Raw genomic sequence first — 18,559 nt, forward strand, 5'->3', positions numbered from 1 at the left:
AAACTACAGCTACACAAGCAACACAGATGAATCTTAAAACAATGTTGAACAAAAGAAGTCACATACCCAAAAATATTTACTCTCATTCTATTAGTAAAAGTTCAAAATCAGGGAAAACAGAATAACTACTTATTTAGGGATCTAATCATAGATGGTAAAACTATAAAGACAAGCAAAGGAATGAGTACCACATATCACAAGACAATGAGTTATCTCCAAAGTGCTGGGGGCAGTGAAGGAGATGTGATCCAGGAGGGGTTCCCAAGGTTCCCAAGGGGCTCCCGAGGTACTGACTTGAGAATATTCTCTTTTTTTTTTTTTTTTGTTTGAGACGGAGTCTCGCTCTGTTGCCCAGGCTGGAATGCAGTGGCGCAATCTCGGCTCACTGCAAGCTCCGCCTCCCGGGTTCACGCCATGCTCCTGCCTCAGCCTCTCCGAGTAGCTGGGACTACAGGCGCCCGCCACCACGCCCGGCTAATTTTTTTTTGTATTTTTAGTAGAGACGGGGTTTCACCATGGTCTCAATCTCCTGACCTCGTGATCCGCCTGCCTCGGCCTCCCAAAGTGCTGGGATTACAAGCGTGAGCCACCGCGCCCGGCCGAGAATGTTCTCTTTTCTAACTTGGTGTTGACACAGGTGCTCCTGCTTACCTTCATATTTTTTTAAGTATACATCTATGTATCATGAACAATTCTTATCTCAAAATTTAAAAATAAATTACACATTATAACAGCATTACAACCATGAACACATGTGCTATGTCCTCTGGGAGACAAAGAGAAACTATTTACCCTACTTTCCAGAAAAGGACACTGACACTTAGAGGAGACACAAGTGTTGAAATCAGGTCTGAAATCCAAGACCCAAGATGCTTTTTTGCTACTAAAGCATTCATTATCCAGATTCTGCCTGCATAGGAAATGATGAACCTGGTAAAAGCTTCCAGTCTTAAAAATACTCCAAGTAAGGCTCTTTAAGGCTTCTGGCAGGGACATTTTATTTTTTGGTAAAGCAACAATAGATAGAAATGCCATAAAAACAAACATGTAAACAAGGTATCAGAACTTTGGTTCATTGAAACATCTCACACCTAAAACACCTGAGGTACAAAGACACCTTGCTAGGCGCTAGACAGCTAACTCTGCTGCAGCCACTTTGATCCTAGCCTTGGGGCCAGGGATGGCACAGGCTGAATGGAGGGGCTGGGACTTCAGTCACACAGGACTCGCCCTAGTATGGTCTTCCTCTGCTCCAGACAAACATTCATTTCTCCAAAAACCAGCCTGATAGAAACTGGAACATACAAAGGTGTCTGTCACGTTGACGTGGGCTGCAGGACCAGGAAGGGGAAGGACAGAAAAGGATGTCAGTCAACTTCTGTTGATCCACAAGGTCTCAAGAACTCCTGTCCTCGTTCATGGAACCACTTATTGGAGACTGTGAAAAGAAAGCAAGCATGTTACAATCCTATTGGTCAGTTTAGTAGCCTGAATGAACAACTGCTTCATGATGACCCCTGCACTGTGCCCTGGAATCAGACACAAATAAGACAAGACATGATCTCAGGCCTCAATTTGCTGATGAATTGGTGAGGAAGACACATGTAAACAGATAATTGTATGAAATTCTGCCAGTGGGACAAGATACATGTGTGCAGGTTGCCATGGGAATAGCACCCAAGGGCATCTAATCATGCCCTTTCATGCCCATGACCTTTGATGCCCTTTGGCTCTATTCCCATGGCAACCTGCACACGTTTCTTGCTCTTAGAGGGAAGAGGAAATCCTAGAGCTAGAATATAAAGCTACATAGAAGTTATCCTGGGAAGAAGATGGACATACCCAGATGGTTCTCTCACCAAGAGGGTCCCAGGAGTGACAACAGGATGAAAAAGTAATCAAGGCAGGAGCCACCCTGATGTGTGTTGGGGACTCAAGAGGCCTAATATTACTGGGAGGTGGCAGGTAGAAACTGAGAGGTAGGGTGTGAGGATGAGGAAGCCTGTCAGCATTGCAGAGGTCTTGGACGTTAACCTCAGGAGCCGTGGGCCAGCAGATCCAGTCTGTATGCCATGGGCACAAGAACAACAGAGCTGCTGCCAGCACTATCGCCTCATGCCGTTATCTTCAAACACACAGGAACCATGATTCTGTTCCTCACAGACTCTCTCATAACGAATAAAAATTTTATTTCAATGCACTACTGAAGTTACAGAACTTTTAAAATATAAAGTAATACATGTACTTCACTGAAAAAAATAAAATTGTCACAAGGCTTATAATGATAAACAGCAATCTCCTAAGCCTCTCCTTCCCATCCCTAATTCCCACTCCCAGGGAACATTAAACTCCTCTAGCTGTTTCTTCTGATATTTAACCTCATTTTTCTAGATAAGATGCTTATAGTTTTATTCCTTGACTTTCAACTTTGGAATTCTTTTATTCTACCCCTAAAACACAAACTCATCCCCTGCCATCTTTCCAGTATAGGTAAATCACAAGTTTTAGTTAAAGTAATACTTGGTGTGTACATAATTATATCATGTGTTACACCTGAGCCATCTAGTCGATTATACTTACATTTCCTTTCTTGTACAACTTTTTTCTTCCCCTGAATTTGGCAATTGCCTTGTTTTCTTTTTCATATGCTTAATTATCTGCGAACCTATCACTATCTTCAAAACTCTCCAAGGGGGCTACACACTCATCTCCTTACAAATACTACCTGTCATATCCTGGTTTGAGCCTCTCCAAGGCTCACAACTGCTCCCAGGATAAGGCTCAAGCTTAAGCCTCTGCAGTTTTGTCCCAGCCTCCAGCTTCATCTCCTGGCCCCTGTGCCACAGGCCTCCCTTTCTTCAAGTGACAAGGGAGCCAGCCCCCACACCCATATGCTGGTTTTAGCCTCTGCCTCCATCCATATAGGCCTTGTTTGCCTGAGACACTCTTTCCCCTCACTGCTTCCAGCTCTCCACTCTGCTCCCTCAGAAGCCTTGCCAGAGGGTCCTGGACCTATGGTGCTTATGCAGTTGTTCGTCCTCAGGCCTTCTTCAGCTACCTGTGTATCTCTGAGTGTTTCCAACCAGCTGCCTTGGCATTTACCAGCTGCATGGACATTGCATGGCTGGATGGTAGTAACAGCAGAAAAAAACCTAAGAAGGGAGACAGTCTCAGCAAATTTGGCAGCAGTTGCCTCCCAGCTCAGAATCTAAGGCCAATAAGCAAAGCCCAACACCAACACTACCCCTTAAGACACTCACCCCACTTGCAGCCCACAAGCACAGGGCAGGCAGCATGTCTTGTTCGGTAGTCACCTTCCCCACTCCGCAAGAGGTTGTACCAGAACACAGCTGTACCCTGGGAGAGAGATGGCCTTTCAGAACACATTCTTAAGAGACTGTGCTCGGGGACCTGACCGCAAGCATCACAGAAGCTCTGCCCTGAGAAGAAACACCCTCATTTTCCCATGGATGGGGGATAGGGCTCTGGGACTCCAGCAATAGAGACATTTCCCAGAAAGCACCTACCTTTCTGGGGTAGAAGTCTGGGAAATCACCCGCCCCTGAAAGGGCTTCCCTCCCTGTCCTTTCTTCACAGGGAGAAGCTGGGGCTACCAGGTCAGACCCCAGGTGCGCTAAGGCACATCACAGTGACAATCAGGCAGGCCAGGTAATGGTACTGGGGGACATGGACAAAGTAAAGTCTGAGCCTTGCTCTGACCCACAAGAATCAGACCCACAAGAATCAGAACTTAGCTTCTGACCCACAAGAATCAGAACTTACCTTCTTAGGCCAAATTGCAGCCCCCAGATCAGGGAAGACGGTGGCACCACCAGCTTCTACATCACTCATCTGGAAATATAAGACATAGAGCTTGACCCTCCTACCCAAGGCTCTCAGAGCAACTCAGCCACAAAGGACATGACAAGGTATACAGATTGCCCTTCTCTCAGCATGAGTGACACGCTTGGTGTCTGCTCCATGGCCAGCCCTTTAGCCAAAAAAGGCTCTTCCCATGCCTATTTAACCAGTGTGATTCATTAGAACAGTCTCCATGTCATGAGTGTTCAAGGGTTGAGGCCCACAGGAGACCCACATCTGGGCTGTCCTTGGATGAAAATAATCTGAGTCTGTACTCAGAAAATGCCTGTTCTGACCCCCACCCTTTGAATCCCCATCTAGCCTTGGCCTTGCCTAAGCCACTGTACTCAGCAAAGTGCCCTGACCAGGTGCTCCCTACTGTTTCCAACACCATGTGCAATCCCCACTGCAGCTCTGTTTCTCTGGCTCTAGTAGTTTGCTGCTCTAGTCAGACCTTCACCTTCCCAGAGTAGCCACCCTTCCTGGGGCCAACTGAGTTGGAAGGTGGGGCACTGTGTCTCTAGAGGCCCTGCTTTCTCCCATGGTAAGGCCTTAGACTACATTGAACACAAGGTCCACACTAGCAAGGCTGCACTCGTGCCCACAGAGCATGCTTTGACTCATGGCCAAAGCACTACTTCTTTCCCATCTGGCTCTCTTACTTTTTTTGTCCATAATGTAATAAAAATTGGAGCTAAAAAATATTTCCACAGGACACATACCAGACTCACTGAAGGGTACTTGACAGACATATGGTAAATGAATAAGACAAAAAGCTCTGATGGCTTCTCACAGCCCTGTGGATCCAACTCAGATTATTTTCTAGAAGGCCCTGTCAGTCTCACTACCCTCTCTCCAGACACACCAGCCTTTTTCTATTTTTCTAACATCCCAAGCTCCTTTTCTCTTACAGGACTACATACACTCTCTCTTCTGCCACAAATCATGTTCTACCAGCTAATTTCCACTCAACTTTTAAGTCTCAACTGATAAGTTACTTCCAAAGAGAGGCCTCCACTAAACCCCAAGCCTGGGGTTCACAGCACCTGTCTCCATAACTACATAATAATCTCTCTGATGTTTAGGCTGGGTGCGGTGGCTCATGCCTGTAATGCCAGCACTTTGGGAGGCCAAGGCGGGTGGATCACTTGAGGTCAGGAGCTTGAGACCAGTCTGGCCAAGATGGTGAAACCTCATCTCTATTAAAAATACAAAAATTAGCTGGGCATGGTGGTGCATGCCTATAATCCCAGCTACTTGGGAGGATGAGGCAGGAGAATCGCTTGAACCTGGGAGGCAGAGGTTGCAGTAAGCTGAGATCACGCCACTGCACACCAGCCTGGGCAACAGAGGCTCTGTCTCAAAAAAAAAAAAAAAAAAAAAAAAAAGAAGAAGAATCTCTCTGATGTTTAAAATAAGTCTCTCGTATTGGACCTCATGCACCACAAGAGAGACCACATATGTTCTGCCCACCAGCATGTGCACAACACAATCTCCAGCATGTAATAACCACACAATAAAAGCGTAAAAGGAAAAAACGGACATAGGCTTCTGTCTCTTAAGTTACTTTACTGCCTCTACGCCTCTTTAGAGCTGGCTCTCAGCAGAGCGGGGAGGAAATTGCTCCTTATGTGAGAGGTAAACCCTACAACCTATGGATGGAACAGAGGCAAGAGGTGGGAATCAGGCCATTAAGCCTTGGAGAACACAAAGGCAGCTCTCATCTAGAGAGAGCTAACGCTGTCTCCTCATTCTGATGCCAAGGAGGGAACCCTCCAAGGCACCTATCCCAAAAGTCCAGACTAGCACTGGGCCCAATAAAAAGGAGCCAGAATGGCCGGGCGCAGTGGCTCACGCCTGTAATCCCAGCACTTTGGGAGGCCGAGGCAGGCGGATTACCTGAGGTCAGGAGTTCAAGACCAGCCTGGCCAACATGGTGAAACCCTATCTCTACTAAAAATATAAAACTTAGCCAGGCGTGGCGGCTAGCGCCTATAATCCCAGCTGCTTGGGAGGCTGAGGTACGAGAATCGCTCGAACCTGGGAAGCTGAGGTTGCAGTGGGCCGAGATCCCACCACTGCACTCCAGTCTCAGTGACAGAGCAAGACTCCATGTCAAAAAAAAAAAAAAAAAAGAAGGATCCAGAATATGCTACAACATGGATAAACCTTGAGGACATTATGCACCAGCCACACAAAAAGACAAGTATTAATACTTTGATTCCATTTATTTAAGTAACCAAAATCAGAGACAGAAAGCAGAATGGTGGCTGCCAGGAGCTGCAAGAGGGAAACCTGGAATTATTGCTTAATGGGTACAGCTTCAGTTTTAGATGATGAAAATAGATGGAAATGAATGGTGGTGATGCTTGCACACTATGAATGTATTTAATACCACTGAACCATACATTTAAAAAATGGTTAAGATGGTAAGTTTCATGTTATGTCTATTTTATAACAATTTTAAACACTGGGGAATAAAATAGGAGCCAGGAATGTTAAAGTCCTGGTGGTGGCAGTGGGGAAAATGAATAGAAATAGAGGCCAACTCTCCCTACTGCAGCCAAGAAGGGTGCTGAGACCCAGAAAGACATGACCATTACTTAATAGCAGATGATGTCAGCCCTGATGGGGGTGGGATATAAGGCAGCCCTCTGGACCCAGAGTCCCCTTAGGGCCCATCAGCACACGTCATACTCACGTAGTTTAAGAAAGTGGCCACACGATTCCCCGTCCCTAAATGCTTGAAAGTATCTCGCTCATCATTCTACAAAATTAAGTGAGAATGAACAGGCGGGCCTGGACCCAGTACTTACGTAGTTAAGAAACGTCGCTAACCTATTCCCCTCTGTTTTCAGGCCGCTGTCAAAGGGTCGCTGCAACAGACAATAACTTTCACCCAAGTTTACAACAGGCTTCATCCACCACCCACAAGACTAGGACCAAAAGGGTCAAGGGACGGTAATAAGTGTGTGCTCCATAAATCAGCCTGGAACACGTGCCAAGGCTGCAAAGTAAATTCTGGCTAGGGCATGGGGTTGGTGGGGAAGAGGAAAAGGGACAAGAACAGTTTTCACAAAGACCTAGTGAGGCTCTTTGCTTTAGAATTAGGGCAAAGGGTGACAGAGTTTGGGAAGGGGATGAACTCTCTCTATAGGGGAGACAGCCAGGCTCCACTGCGCTCTGCAGGACCCTTGGTTCCAGATTTGGGATTCACCAGTAACGAAGAGTTTCCCCTGGTGATGTGGAGGTGGAGGGAGGACAAGGGGTGGGGGTACTGATGTGGAGGCTGAAATGCTCCTAGAAGCTCCACACTTCTCAAATCAGCTAGAGCCCTTTGAAAGCACCTGTGATTTAGGCCTTACCCTAGAGAAGTCGAAGTGCGGTTCATATTGTCCTCCCACTCCATAATTTGCAACCTGTGGGAAGTAACAGCATTAGACCTTGAAAGCAGCATGAACAGCTCTGTAGCAGCCCATCACTCTAGGGATACCATATTCCCAGGCCTGAAAACAACCAGAACTCCTAAGAGCAGCCTCTCTAAGGTGGAAGACAACCATGCCCTGCCAGCACAGGCAGAGCAAACATCACAAACAAGTCTATAGTTCTGTCCAAGAGTAAGGCTGCAGCACAAATGTGGTTTCCCAAACAAAACAAGATGGGTGAACTGCATATGATCACTGAGGAAAAGCTCCAGCCCTTCATGGACACTCAGACAGCAGCAAAGGGAGTACTGCTTGAGGCAGGCCCTGGCCTGGACCCAGTTGGTTTGGGACATATTAAGAAAGTAATCCAGAGGAAAGTGAGTAACAAATTTAAGATGAGGATTTTCTTTTTTAAACTAGTTTTGGAGGTACTCAGCACCTGGCACTGTTCCTACCACCTCTGCTATTCCTGGTAAGACTGAGTGGGGCAGTCTCCCACAGTGGTCTACTGCATGGAGTGAAACAGCACAACATGGGTGGCCAGCTGCCGGGCAGTCAAGAATTACCATGCTACATCAGCAACCCCAGTGTGACCCTGGACCTGAAGTAACATCTGAGCAACTACCAGGTGTCATAAATTGGATTAGAAATTGTAAATGCCTTTGTGGACAGCTTATCAGCACAATGGAAAGTCCTAAATCACAATTATTGTCTCAGCTTCAGTAGACAGAATGAGAGACAAGGTTAAAGATGAAGCACAGAATCTGATATGGAAGCTGATGGATCAAGCAGCACCACCAATGTCCATCTGGGAACAGTTGGCTATTGTGTCTCACTGAAAACATAAAAACCTCTGGGGCTAGGCCATAAGTTCTCAGAAAGTTGGTATTTTTTGTATATCCTTTTCTGCAATCCCAACAGTCAGGTGAGAGATGCTACAAAAGTAGCAATAACAGAGACCTATAGAAACGTGGTACAGAAGCCAGGCGTGTTGGCTCACGCCTGCTATCCCAGCACTTTGGGAGAAGTGAGAGGATTGCTTGAGCTCAGAAGTTTGAGACCAGCCTGGGCAACATAGCAAGACCCCGTCCATCTCTACTAATGAAAAAATTAGCTGGGCACAGTGGTGTGCACCTGTAGTCCCAGCTACTCAGGAAGCTGAGGCAGAAGGATTGCTTGAGCCCAGGAGTTCACGGGTTGCAATGAGCTATGACTGCGCCACTGCACTCCAGCCTGGGCAACAGAGTGAGACCCTGTTTCACATACACACAAAAAAAGAAATGCAAGAAAGAAAGGGACAGCGGACTTTAGAAGAGAGGAAATCCTCTTATTAGAGCACAAAATGTTGGTGGTATCATTTTCAATGTCTGCAAAAATAAAAATTTTGATACAAAGCATGGATGAAAACATGTTGTCATCCAATGCTTCAGGCTTTAAGATTCCTGCACCAAAAATACCTGGAAATCCTGTCAATGGCACAAGGAAGCCTGGTTCAGCAGGTGGCCCTAAGGCTGGAGACACATCTAAGGAGAGAAGTGCCAGAGCAGCTGAGAAAGCATATCTTTTTTTGTAGTCAAGAGCTTGAATAAAATTCTTTTCTCTTTTTTTTTTTTTGGGGGGGGGGGGTGGGGGTAGAGACAGAGTCTCACTATGTTGCCCAGACTGGTCTCAAACTCCTGGCTTCGAGCAATCCTCCTGCCTTGGCCTCCCCAAGTACTGAGTTACAGATGTAAGCCACCACACCTGGCCTGGAAGAAAATTTTAAACATGACCGTAACTTCTGTGCCAGTACACTCAGGAAAATTCAATTAGTGCTTGTTGTTAGAGCTGCAGAGTATGACTGCATTTTCCAATACTTCCACTTGTTAAATGGATTGCTTAAATTTACAGATCCCAGGCAGTGAAAGAAGTTGCATTGCGAGAGCTGGCTCATCTTCTAGGTTTGGAGAATTATATTTGCTCATGGTTCTGAAGCCACTGTACCTACACTCTTTAATACAGTTCCCAAATAAGTACAAAATGCATGGGACCATCTAGATTTGCGGCAGTAAGATTCCCTATCCAGGCATACTCAAGTCCCCAGGCTCATGCCTTTCATAACAAGCAACTGTGCGTCAAGACTGATTCATGTGAGGAGGTATTCACTTAAATCTTCAGACTTACTATTGGAAAAGTGGAATCAGTTATTTGAAAGATGTGGGTATTTACGATGCTAAGGACAGAGTAAAGGCAAAATTAAAAAGGTCAGAAATCACTTTTCTGGTGAGGCTGAGACATCATGCAGCCAAAGTTTTCAATCTTAGAGAATCCTGGAGGTGTAGCATCTCTTCTTCTCTATCAGATAAGCCCTCATCCAATTCACCAGAAAGCCTCAATTAACTTTTTCCTTCAAAAGATCTACAGCAAACATGTCGGCTACAGCTGAAAGAATGTCCACAGATAGAAGAACCAGCTCCTTTCCAGAGGCCTGCAGCATTTCCTAAAGGACCTGGTGTGAGGGCTGTTGCTGGTGCCTAGGCATGTATCATACCACAAGCATTTCATATGGAGTAAGCACTTAGGGATACATGCTGAAATCCAGGCTCCTGTTCCCCAGACCATGAAGGTTGTTCCAGGTTCCTGTTCCCCAGACCAAGAAGCCTTCAACACCACTGACTGGCAAAGGAAATGTCAAGACAGTTCCTAGGAGAAGAATGCAAACAAAAATGGCATCTCAACCACTTGGCAGCTGTGGTCTGAATTTCCAGAAGATCCTTAACTATAAAGCCCCTCTACCAAGAGGTCTGGCATTCAGGCCCCAGACAATTGAGCTACAACACAATGAGAGGCCAGACGAGATAAAGTCTGAATTGTAGCAGAGAAGTCAGTCCATAGGCAAGAAGCTGCTATCTTCCACGGGTGAGTGTAAGACAGGGATACAGTGAGTGCAGCTGCACAGCTAGCCAGGAAAGCAACAGAGCCACAGGTCCTGTCTACTCAGCCTCTTGGTCCAGGGTATGAAATCAGCCAAGCAGACTGTGGTCTTTGATCAGGACCATGAAAGTCCTGAAGACTTGCTCTGACACAGAGGAAGCAGTGGCAGATGTCTTTAAAAAACAAAACCAAAAACCTGCTGCAAGAAGATATGAGTCAAGACAATGCCAAGAGGGACTCATCTAGCACATCAAGAGCACCTATCAAAATGGTGGTGCTCTTACACATACGCAGCAAGTGGGAGATGAGGCAGAAGTCCTCCATGGATGCACTTATCTGCAGAACTTATTTAAAAATTACAAAACACTAAGTTAAGCTGAACTGAAAAAAAAATATTAAAATTTCACAGTACTATTTGCAAGGTAATTAGTATGTTTTTTAAAACTCTGGTAGACTTCACACCAATCCATAAAGATGACATTCAAAATTGATTTTCCAATTGCTGATGCAGCTACACAGAAAAAACAACAAAAAGAAGGCTGATTTGCTTAGGCGTGTCCAGGCAAAAGTTCAAAAAATCTTTTCCAAATGATCTTCAGTCAATATTCTAATGAGATCTATGGTAGATCAGACCCAAATGCCAATCCTAAAGGTAAAGGCTGCTATCTTTAAGTATACAGAAACTTTGGCCAAACAGAGAGACCCAGAGGCCTCTAGAAAGATGCCAGTGAAACTTCTCTTACAGTGTCTCAGGTCATCCATTTTATAACAGAACACAGAAGTTCCAATATTTATAAGGGAACATAGCCAGTGCTGATTTGAACTCAATACCCAACAGGACACTTTACTAAGCTTTACCCAAGAGGCTACTTTAATAAGGAGCTTTACCCAAAACCTTTCAGCAGCGTGCTGCCACGTTTCTTCAAAATCACCTCTCAATAAAGGCAGGAAGCCAGGGTCCCAGTGGGAGTACTTGGACAAGAACACTCCACCTGCACCAGCTTAACCAGTCCAGGCCTCTCACTTCCACCTACATATCACAGTGTAAGGTCCCCCAGACCCACCCCGCCTTTCTTTCTTTGTTCTGACTGAAAATCAGACTCCCTTGACAGCTCTGTGACCCAACCAGCTGCAGGTTTTTCCCTTCAGGCTGGAACACAAGCTGGAGTCTTCAACATTCCCAGGCACTGATGAAGATGTTTAGGTTGTTACCCAAAACACTGAAAGAAATTAGCCACAGCCCTGAGCCAAATTCCCTAAACCCTCAAATAAACTCCATACTCTGACCCCCTCACTGTGGAAATACTTAGGTAAAACAATTCTTGTCTCTTGCTGAACATTTTGAGGATTGCTGCAGCCCACTCTGCAAGTTCCCTAATAAATGCTGTGGACTGAAGACCCAGGGGTTTAGTGCCGCTCTCTTTGGATTCTCAACCAACCCCATCTTGGCAGTCCCTCATGGGAACTCCCCTGCTGCTGCTTTTTAAGCAACTTCAGTTGTGGTTCAGCAGGAGAAAACACACAGAATACTTTGACCTTCAAATGTATTTGATTATGACACAGAACCATGGCCTCTGAAGCCATTTTTAGCTCTCTTTGAGATGTCCCTGAGACCATTCAGGATTTGAGCTTCTGTTGTCAAGAAGACACGAACGAACCTACCATAACTACCGCTGATCCCTAGCTTGCAGCACACTTGGGCACACAGCAGATGCTCAATAGATATTTGTTGAACACTAATTGTTGAAAGCCAGCAGGCGTGATTAATTCTGGTTTCCTAAAATGAGATCACTCCATATTCATAGCATTAGGCAGTAGTCATACAGTTGGGCCTCTTTTGGCCCAGTTCTGGACGCCTTGTTAGACCATCTAGCCACAAATACCCACTTCCCAACTCCTACAGTCCCAGGGACTATCTGTACCTGTAACAATTCTGCAGTCTTTACTGTTAACCCTGTGATATGCTGCATCCGACGATTTACTCGGGCCACAACAGGGTCATCGTCTTCCTCTAGCCAGGAGCTGGGCAAAAAGGGTAGAGAAAAGAAGATGGAAGGGCAGGCTTCAATGAGGTCCTGCACTCTGTCCCCAGAGTCAGGGCCAGCATGAACAGGCAGTACAGGGTGCCTGCTGCAAGGGGGTGAGGAGGTGCCAACAGGCAGGAAAAGGCAAGGCACCCATCCCTAGGGTAGGCACTGAGGAGTCCTGAAGTTGGGGATTGAGTAGCTACCAACCCCTGCTCTTTGCTTACCTTTTGGAAACCCGGTAGCTGGCGACAGTGAGGACTCCTGTCTTGGGATCACGAACAGTGGCTCGTGCAAGCTAGAAGGAAGGCGGAGAGGGAAGACTTGATTTGTTTGTTTGTTTTGCCTTGAATATTTTCCCAGAGAGCACTGGGACCAGATTTGCTGCCATGCTAGTGGAGGAGGCTTTGCAGCCAATGGCTCTAGCCAAGGCCCCAAGATCCTGCAGGCCAGTTGAGGGCAAGAGTCTGAGGCCACCACATTCCTAATCTGCAGTCAGTTCCTGGCTATTGCCCTGCTCGGTCACTGCTCATCCCTTCTCCTCCCCAGGTCTGCGTTGCCTGCAGAATTATGCATGCCTTGTCTATCCATGCATCTGCCTGGCTAGCCCCTTTCCTTGCCAGGCCCACATACCACCCCTGCCTGAGCACAGCCTGAGCTTAGCTACTCCCACCATATTCAGACTGTGCTACCATCCCTGAGCGTCCGCCTTATGTACTTCTCTCAACTCGGTCAAGTTCCACCATACTTCCGAACCTCAGTGGGCTCCCCTGCCAAGAAACCCATCCAAACACTCTCCTGCTGCACCACCTCACACTGGGTTCCCACAGCCTCAAGAAGCAAAGACAGATGGCACAGTTTTCGCTCCCTTGGGATCCTTACAAGTCAGATGATAAAACCAGGAAAAGATTCTGTAAGTTAAAATAAGTGAACCATTGCCTGGAAGCCACCCACTCACACATGTATACACTATACACACACTCCCTGCATCTACTTCATCTCCCCCAGCCTCCACAGTCAGGCTTAGTGAAACCCCAAGGGGGACTCACCGCCCAGAGCCAGCCAACATGGCAAAGGTCCATGTGCTTCCGCTGTGGACTGTCCTAATGACCTCACATGGGTGGGGCCACAGGCCCAGGTACTCCCACCCCAACACACTTCCCCTTGATTTCAATAAATATTGATGAGTGCCTACTTTGTGCCTGGCACTATGCTAGGTAACTGAGACATGGCCCTTGCACTCTTACAACTCAGTCAAGTGGGGAAAGCAGAAAACCAGCCAGGTAACTGCAGCACAGCATGGGTGAACTTACCATCCTGTGGAAGCTCAGGGTATAGTGTCAAGAATAGCTTCCTAGGGGAGGAGACCACCTAGCTGAGGCCTGAAGGGTGAACATGAGTTATCCAAATAGAGGAATATTACAGGAACAGGGAAAGAGCAGCAATCCAGAGGCCTGGGAATGAAAATGGGAGTTGCAGTAGGTGTGGATTAAAGGTTATAGGAACTAGTAAGACAGAATAGGCTGAAGAGACAAGCAGGGGCTAGGAACTAGATGCAACCTTGTGGCCAACAAGAAATGGGGAAGGCTTTATGCAGGGGAGGGACACTCAAAATGTGAATGTAAAATGGATCACTGTGAATACCTCATGGATAGTTGACTAATGAGGGACCAGAGTGGGGACCAGAGGCTAGTGAGGCCATGGCAGAGGTCAGGGCAAGAGATGATGGTGGCCTGGGCCAGGTGGTGGCAGAGGGATGGAGAGGAGTAGATGGACCAGAAGGCTAGTAAGGGGGCAAGATGGACCAACCTGGACACTGTGCTGCTATGGCATCATCTGGTAAGATGGCCAGCGCAAGCAGGACAGACGGCTCCCAAGCTCCTACTCATGGCCATTCCTGAGCTCCAGCTCATGTCAGTCCCTCCCTGAAAACTGCAGCCACAGCCAGACCCCATCCAAACATCTGTGCCTCAGCATTGGCCTGACACCCACGAAGAGGCTCTGAGCAGCTGTGCTCTGCCCCAGGGGAAGCACAGGGCTATTTTGAAAGCAGGCCAGAGAACCCACAGACAGCTGCCAGGCATTCCCCACAGGCCAAGTTAAGCTCATTGGCTCTACTTCAAAGCCAGACTAGCATCTGTCCCTCACAGTCTCCGGAAAGGAGGGGTCAGCTTATCTTTGAATAGAAGCCATGTTAAGAGCCAAACATGTTTGCCAACCTTGTTTGGCTCTTCACATGGCTTCTATCCAAATATATCTTTTCCTAACACTACCCCCTGGCCAGCCACACACATGTGTACACATATGCACGCATGCACAGAGAAATGTTCTCAATGTCTGGAACTGAAGAACAGGTAAGAAATCTCTCAGGAAATCCTGGCACAACCAACAAAGTAGTTGTCTTTCCTGGAGGACTCTGGAGCTGAGTAGAAAGGGGAGTCCTAGTCCCCATTCTCCAAACATCTGACTAGCCCCCTCCCTCAGCCACATCGATGATGCCAACCACTGACTCAAAGCCCTAGATGTCCTAGTACCTCAAGCCAAAGTTGTTCCAAGATGAGGTCCAGGGGCCAGGATAGGAACCTATTTCAGGTCTCTCCATGAGCATCGGGCCTCCTGGTCACCTCGGCCACTACGATTCTATTAGGAGCAGAGCAATAGAGAATCCAGCTAAATCCTCCCTCCCAATCATCAGTGACGGGACATGGCAGCAAATAGGTCTCTTTGAAAGATGTCAAATGGGGAGCAAATCTTTTATGAACTAGAAACAAGAATAATTTTAAAATATGGCATATATACAAAACCAACAGCCAACTGCATTCTTAGCAGTAAAATACCATAGGAATTTCCAGGAAATTCAGGAATGAGACAAGGATGCCTATTCTATGTAATTATGCTCTAGAAGTTCTGGGCAATTCAATAAGATTATAAAAACAACGGAACTACAAGTATCAGGAGAAAATAAAATTTTCATTATTTCCAGGTGTTAATGCTATCCAGGCAACCAGAGAATCAGCTAAAAACCAAAAAAGGAATAAGTAAATTCAACCACTAGCTGCAATCTGTATGAGTTTGCTTTTTCATAGGTAAAACAAAGACAGTGACACCATTATGAGCAGCTGTTCAGAACTGTGACATAACAGTTAATATATATGTTAAGCACTTAGAAGCTCCTGCCACAGTTAAGAACTCAGTAAACATTAGCTCTTACTATGAAATGTATTTGTAAAATCAACAGTTTGGCATATAATAGTAAACTAATAAAATAATGTAATCAGTTAAAAATAATAATGAAGACATAAAGTAAATTAACAGTAACAAAGAAACTACCTAGGAATAAACTTAAGAAATGTGCAAGGCTTATATGAAGAAAACTTAAGAAGATATAAATAAATGGAGAGACCCGTCACGCCCTTGGATGAGAAGACCCAATATTATAAAGATATACATTCTCCTCTAAGTCATTTGCCTCATTTACAGTCCTAATCAGGACCACAGGACCCAGCTTCATAGCACCCTACGGAACATTTCCAAAAAACTCACCCACACACCAGTCTCCCAATCAGGTGAACTGACACACCAGTGTAGACCTGCCCTGTTCCCAGCGTGACCTTCTATGATAGCACTTGGCCGTCCACATTGTTACCCTGTTCTTCCCCACTGGACCATGAACTCAAAAGGTCAGGCTGAGTCTGAAGCATCTCTGTATCCCCATGGTAGGCCCATGCTAGATATGGATAAAGGGTGGCCAGATGGGCAAACCAACCACCCATAGTGCTAGGGATGAGAAAAAAGACCTGCCTCCTTCAGTGCCCCGAGAAGGACCTGCAGTGACACCTACTTTAGGTTTTGCGATCTCCTTGATCCTCTCGATTTCCTCATCAGACATGACATCATAGTACCTGACGATGTGCGGGCTGTCCCACTCGTCCTCCTCTTTGAAGGGGGCAATGAGCAGCTGTGGGGCCCTGTTGCCATGGTGGTACCTACAGAAAAGCCTCTTCTGTCTCCGGGGTGGCTGAAAAGCACAGAGTAACAGGCCCTGAGCTGAGTCAGTCCTAATCCTCAGTCTCAGTCTGGCTGTCTGCAGACACTGGACTCACCTCATGGCCAGCAGCTGCTCCCTCCCACCACACCACAGAAGAAAACAAAAGTCCCAGCAGGTGGGCATGCACAGTGGCTCACGCCTGTAATCTTAGAACTCTGGGGGGGCCAAAGGATAGCTTGAGACCAGGAGTTTGGGACCAGCCTAGATGACATAGACCTGTCTCTAAAAAAATTAGCCAGGCATGATGGTGCACACCTGTAGTCCCAGCTACTCAGGAGACTGAGGCAGGAGGATTGCTCAAGCCTGGGAGGTCAAAGCTGCAGTGAGCTATGATTATACCACTGCACTCCAGCCTGGGCAACAGGGTGAGACGAAAGAAAAAAAAGAAAAGAAAGGGAACAGAGGAAACAGGAAAAAGAGAAGAAAAAAGAAGGAAGGAAGGAAGGAAGGAAGGAAGGAAGGGAGGGAGGGAGGGGAAGGCAGAGGGGAGGGGGAGGGCAGAGGGGAGAGGGGGAAGGGGGAGGGGAGAGGGGGAAGGGGGAGGGGAGAGGGGGAGGGGAGGGGAGAGGGGGAGGGGAGGGGAGGGGGGAGGGGAGGGGAGAACCTCTTCAGCTTAACTGGCATGAAATGACACCCCACAAGTCATGCAATTTTTCTTCTCTCCCAAGATCACCTCATATCCTCAAGTCCCATGGCACAGAGTAATTCCTGACCCTTTTCGTGAAGATGAGTAGGTCTGAAGGGCTGGCACAGGGGAGAAATCTTTCTTGGTGAAGGAGCCAGTGGAAGCCATACAGACAGGGGCCTGGAGAAGGCTGAGAGCCTGTCATACCTGGGGCTCCTCAGGAAGCACTAGGATCCCAGGGCTCTCAAAGGCTTGATACCAAGCTCTAGTACACACTGGTGTCTTTACCACAGAGACTTACTCTCCACTTATACCATGACTTCTTTTGGGGCCTGAGGTACATCCACCCATTGTTTTCTTCACAACAGTGAGTGAAGCAAAAAGTGGGACATGTTGGGGTAAGGAGGCGAGCTCAGTGGTAACTTAGAGGAGCAACACTCTACCTGGGGCATGAAGGGAGACAATCTCCTTTCCTACACCTCAGAGAATATCCACATGTCAGCCTCAGCAGATGCCATGAAAAACTGGGGGAGATACTGAGGAAAGTACCTACAGAATGAAGAACACCTTCCCCAGACCTGCCTGCCCAGAGCCAGAGTCCAGATGCACAGCTTTGGCCCCCTGGCCCCCTCACACATCTCACCAGTTTGACACCCTCCCCACGACAGAGGCTCTCGTAAACATCCCTCTCAGGCAGGTAGTCCACAGGCCTCTCATAGATGCCTTCTGGGGTTGCCAGCTCAGCTTCTGTCTGATTTGATAACATTTTTTCTCTCTCTTCCTCCAATAACTGCTCAAAGTACCGCAGATTCCCTCCAGCTCGTTCATGGCTTGGGTCTAGAAAAAGCAAGGAATGAGAAGGAAAAGGAAACCACAAACATCTGTTAGGTCATTCAGAGAAATTATTCTGTAAGGGTTTCTCTCCCAGCAGCTCACCTGCATGCTGTATTCTACCTTCCACAACATCTAACCAGAGTATGCTGGTCGTAAATGGAAAACCAACAGCAGCCAGGCACAGTGGCTCATACCTGCAATCCCAGCACTTTGGGAGGCCGAGGCGGGTGGATCACGTGAGGTCAGGAGTTCGAGACCAGCCTGATCAACATGGTAAAACCTCATCTCTACTAAAGAAAATACAACACGGGGGCATGTGCCTCTGTAATCCCAGCCACTTGGGAGGCTGAGGCAGGAGAATCTCATGAACCCGGGAAGCAGAGGTTACAGTGAGCTGAGATCGTGCCACTGCTCTCCAGGCTGGATGAGTGAGATTCTCCCTCAAAAAAAAAAAAAAGAAAAAAGAAAAAGAAAAAGAGGTAGATGAGTTTTAAAGGCACATGCCTTTGGCCTTCTTCAGTCCAACAGCACAAGGCACACAAAGTATCAATGCCATATGAAGTCCTACTATTAGACCTCAGGCCTCTAATAGCACCGCCACTGTTTGTCACTGTAGCAATCCTGAAGTACAGCCTGACTCCTGAGATGCTCCTGATGCAGTAAAGGTTCCACCCTGTGTAGTCCTGCATGGTGACAGATACACCATAACAGAGTCCTTATTAAAAAGGGCCACAAGTGCCACAGGCCTGAGTGTATCTATCAGCAACTGGACAAAGCTAAGGCCAGGATTGAGGTGGGTAAGGAGCTCACTGGCCAAGTAACAGGGTAA

At 47.0% G+C, this 18,559-nt stretch overlaps 1 protein-coding gene across 4 annotated transcripts in view; it reads right to left on the minus strand.

Moving 5' to 3' along the window:
• Positions 1–973: 973 nt before the first annotated feature.
• Positions 974–18,559, minus strand: part of P4HA2 (prolyl 4-hydroxylase subunit alpha 2) — a 37,569-nt gene continuing 19,983 nt past the window's right edge. For 2 of the 4 annotated variants that reach the window (XM_030818479.1, XM_003259933.4), the window contains 9 exons: positions 17,540–17,733; positions 16,065–16,241; positions 12,451–12,521; positions 12,122–12,221; positions 7,227–7,280; positions 6,563–6,628; positions 3,784–3,852; positions 3,261–3,357; positions 974–1,438 (listed from right to left, as the gene is read on the minus strand). In XM_030818479.1, the coding sequence (XP_030674339.1) occupies positions 1,368–1,438; positions 3,261–3,357; positions 3,784–3,852; positions 6,563–6,628; positions 7,227–7,280; positions 12,122–12,221; positions 12,451–12,521; positions 16,065–16,241; positions 17,540–17,733 (899 nt within the window). In that variant the 3' untranslated portion in view covers positions 974–1,367. Of the gene's footprint in view, positions 1,439–3,260; positions 3,358–3,783; positions 3,853–6,562; positions 6,629–6,677; positions 6,738–7,226; positions 7,281–12,121; positions 12,222–12,450; positions 12,522–16,064; positions 16,242–17,539; positions 17,734–18,559 lie in introns of all 4 variants that reach the window. The other 2 variants (XM_003259931.4, XM_003259932.4) reach the window with 1 other exon arrangement.

The sequence above is a fragment of the Nomascus leucogenys genome, chromosome 2 (genome assembly GCF_006542625.1).
Source record: "Nomascus leucogenys isolate Asia chromosome 2, Asia_NLE_v1, whole genome shotgun sequence".
Lineage (NCBI taxonomy): Eukaryota > Metazoa > Chordata > Mammalia > Primates > Hylobatidae > Nomascus > Nomascus leucogenys.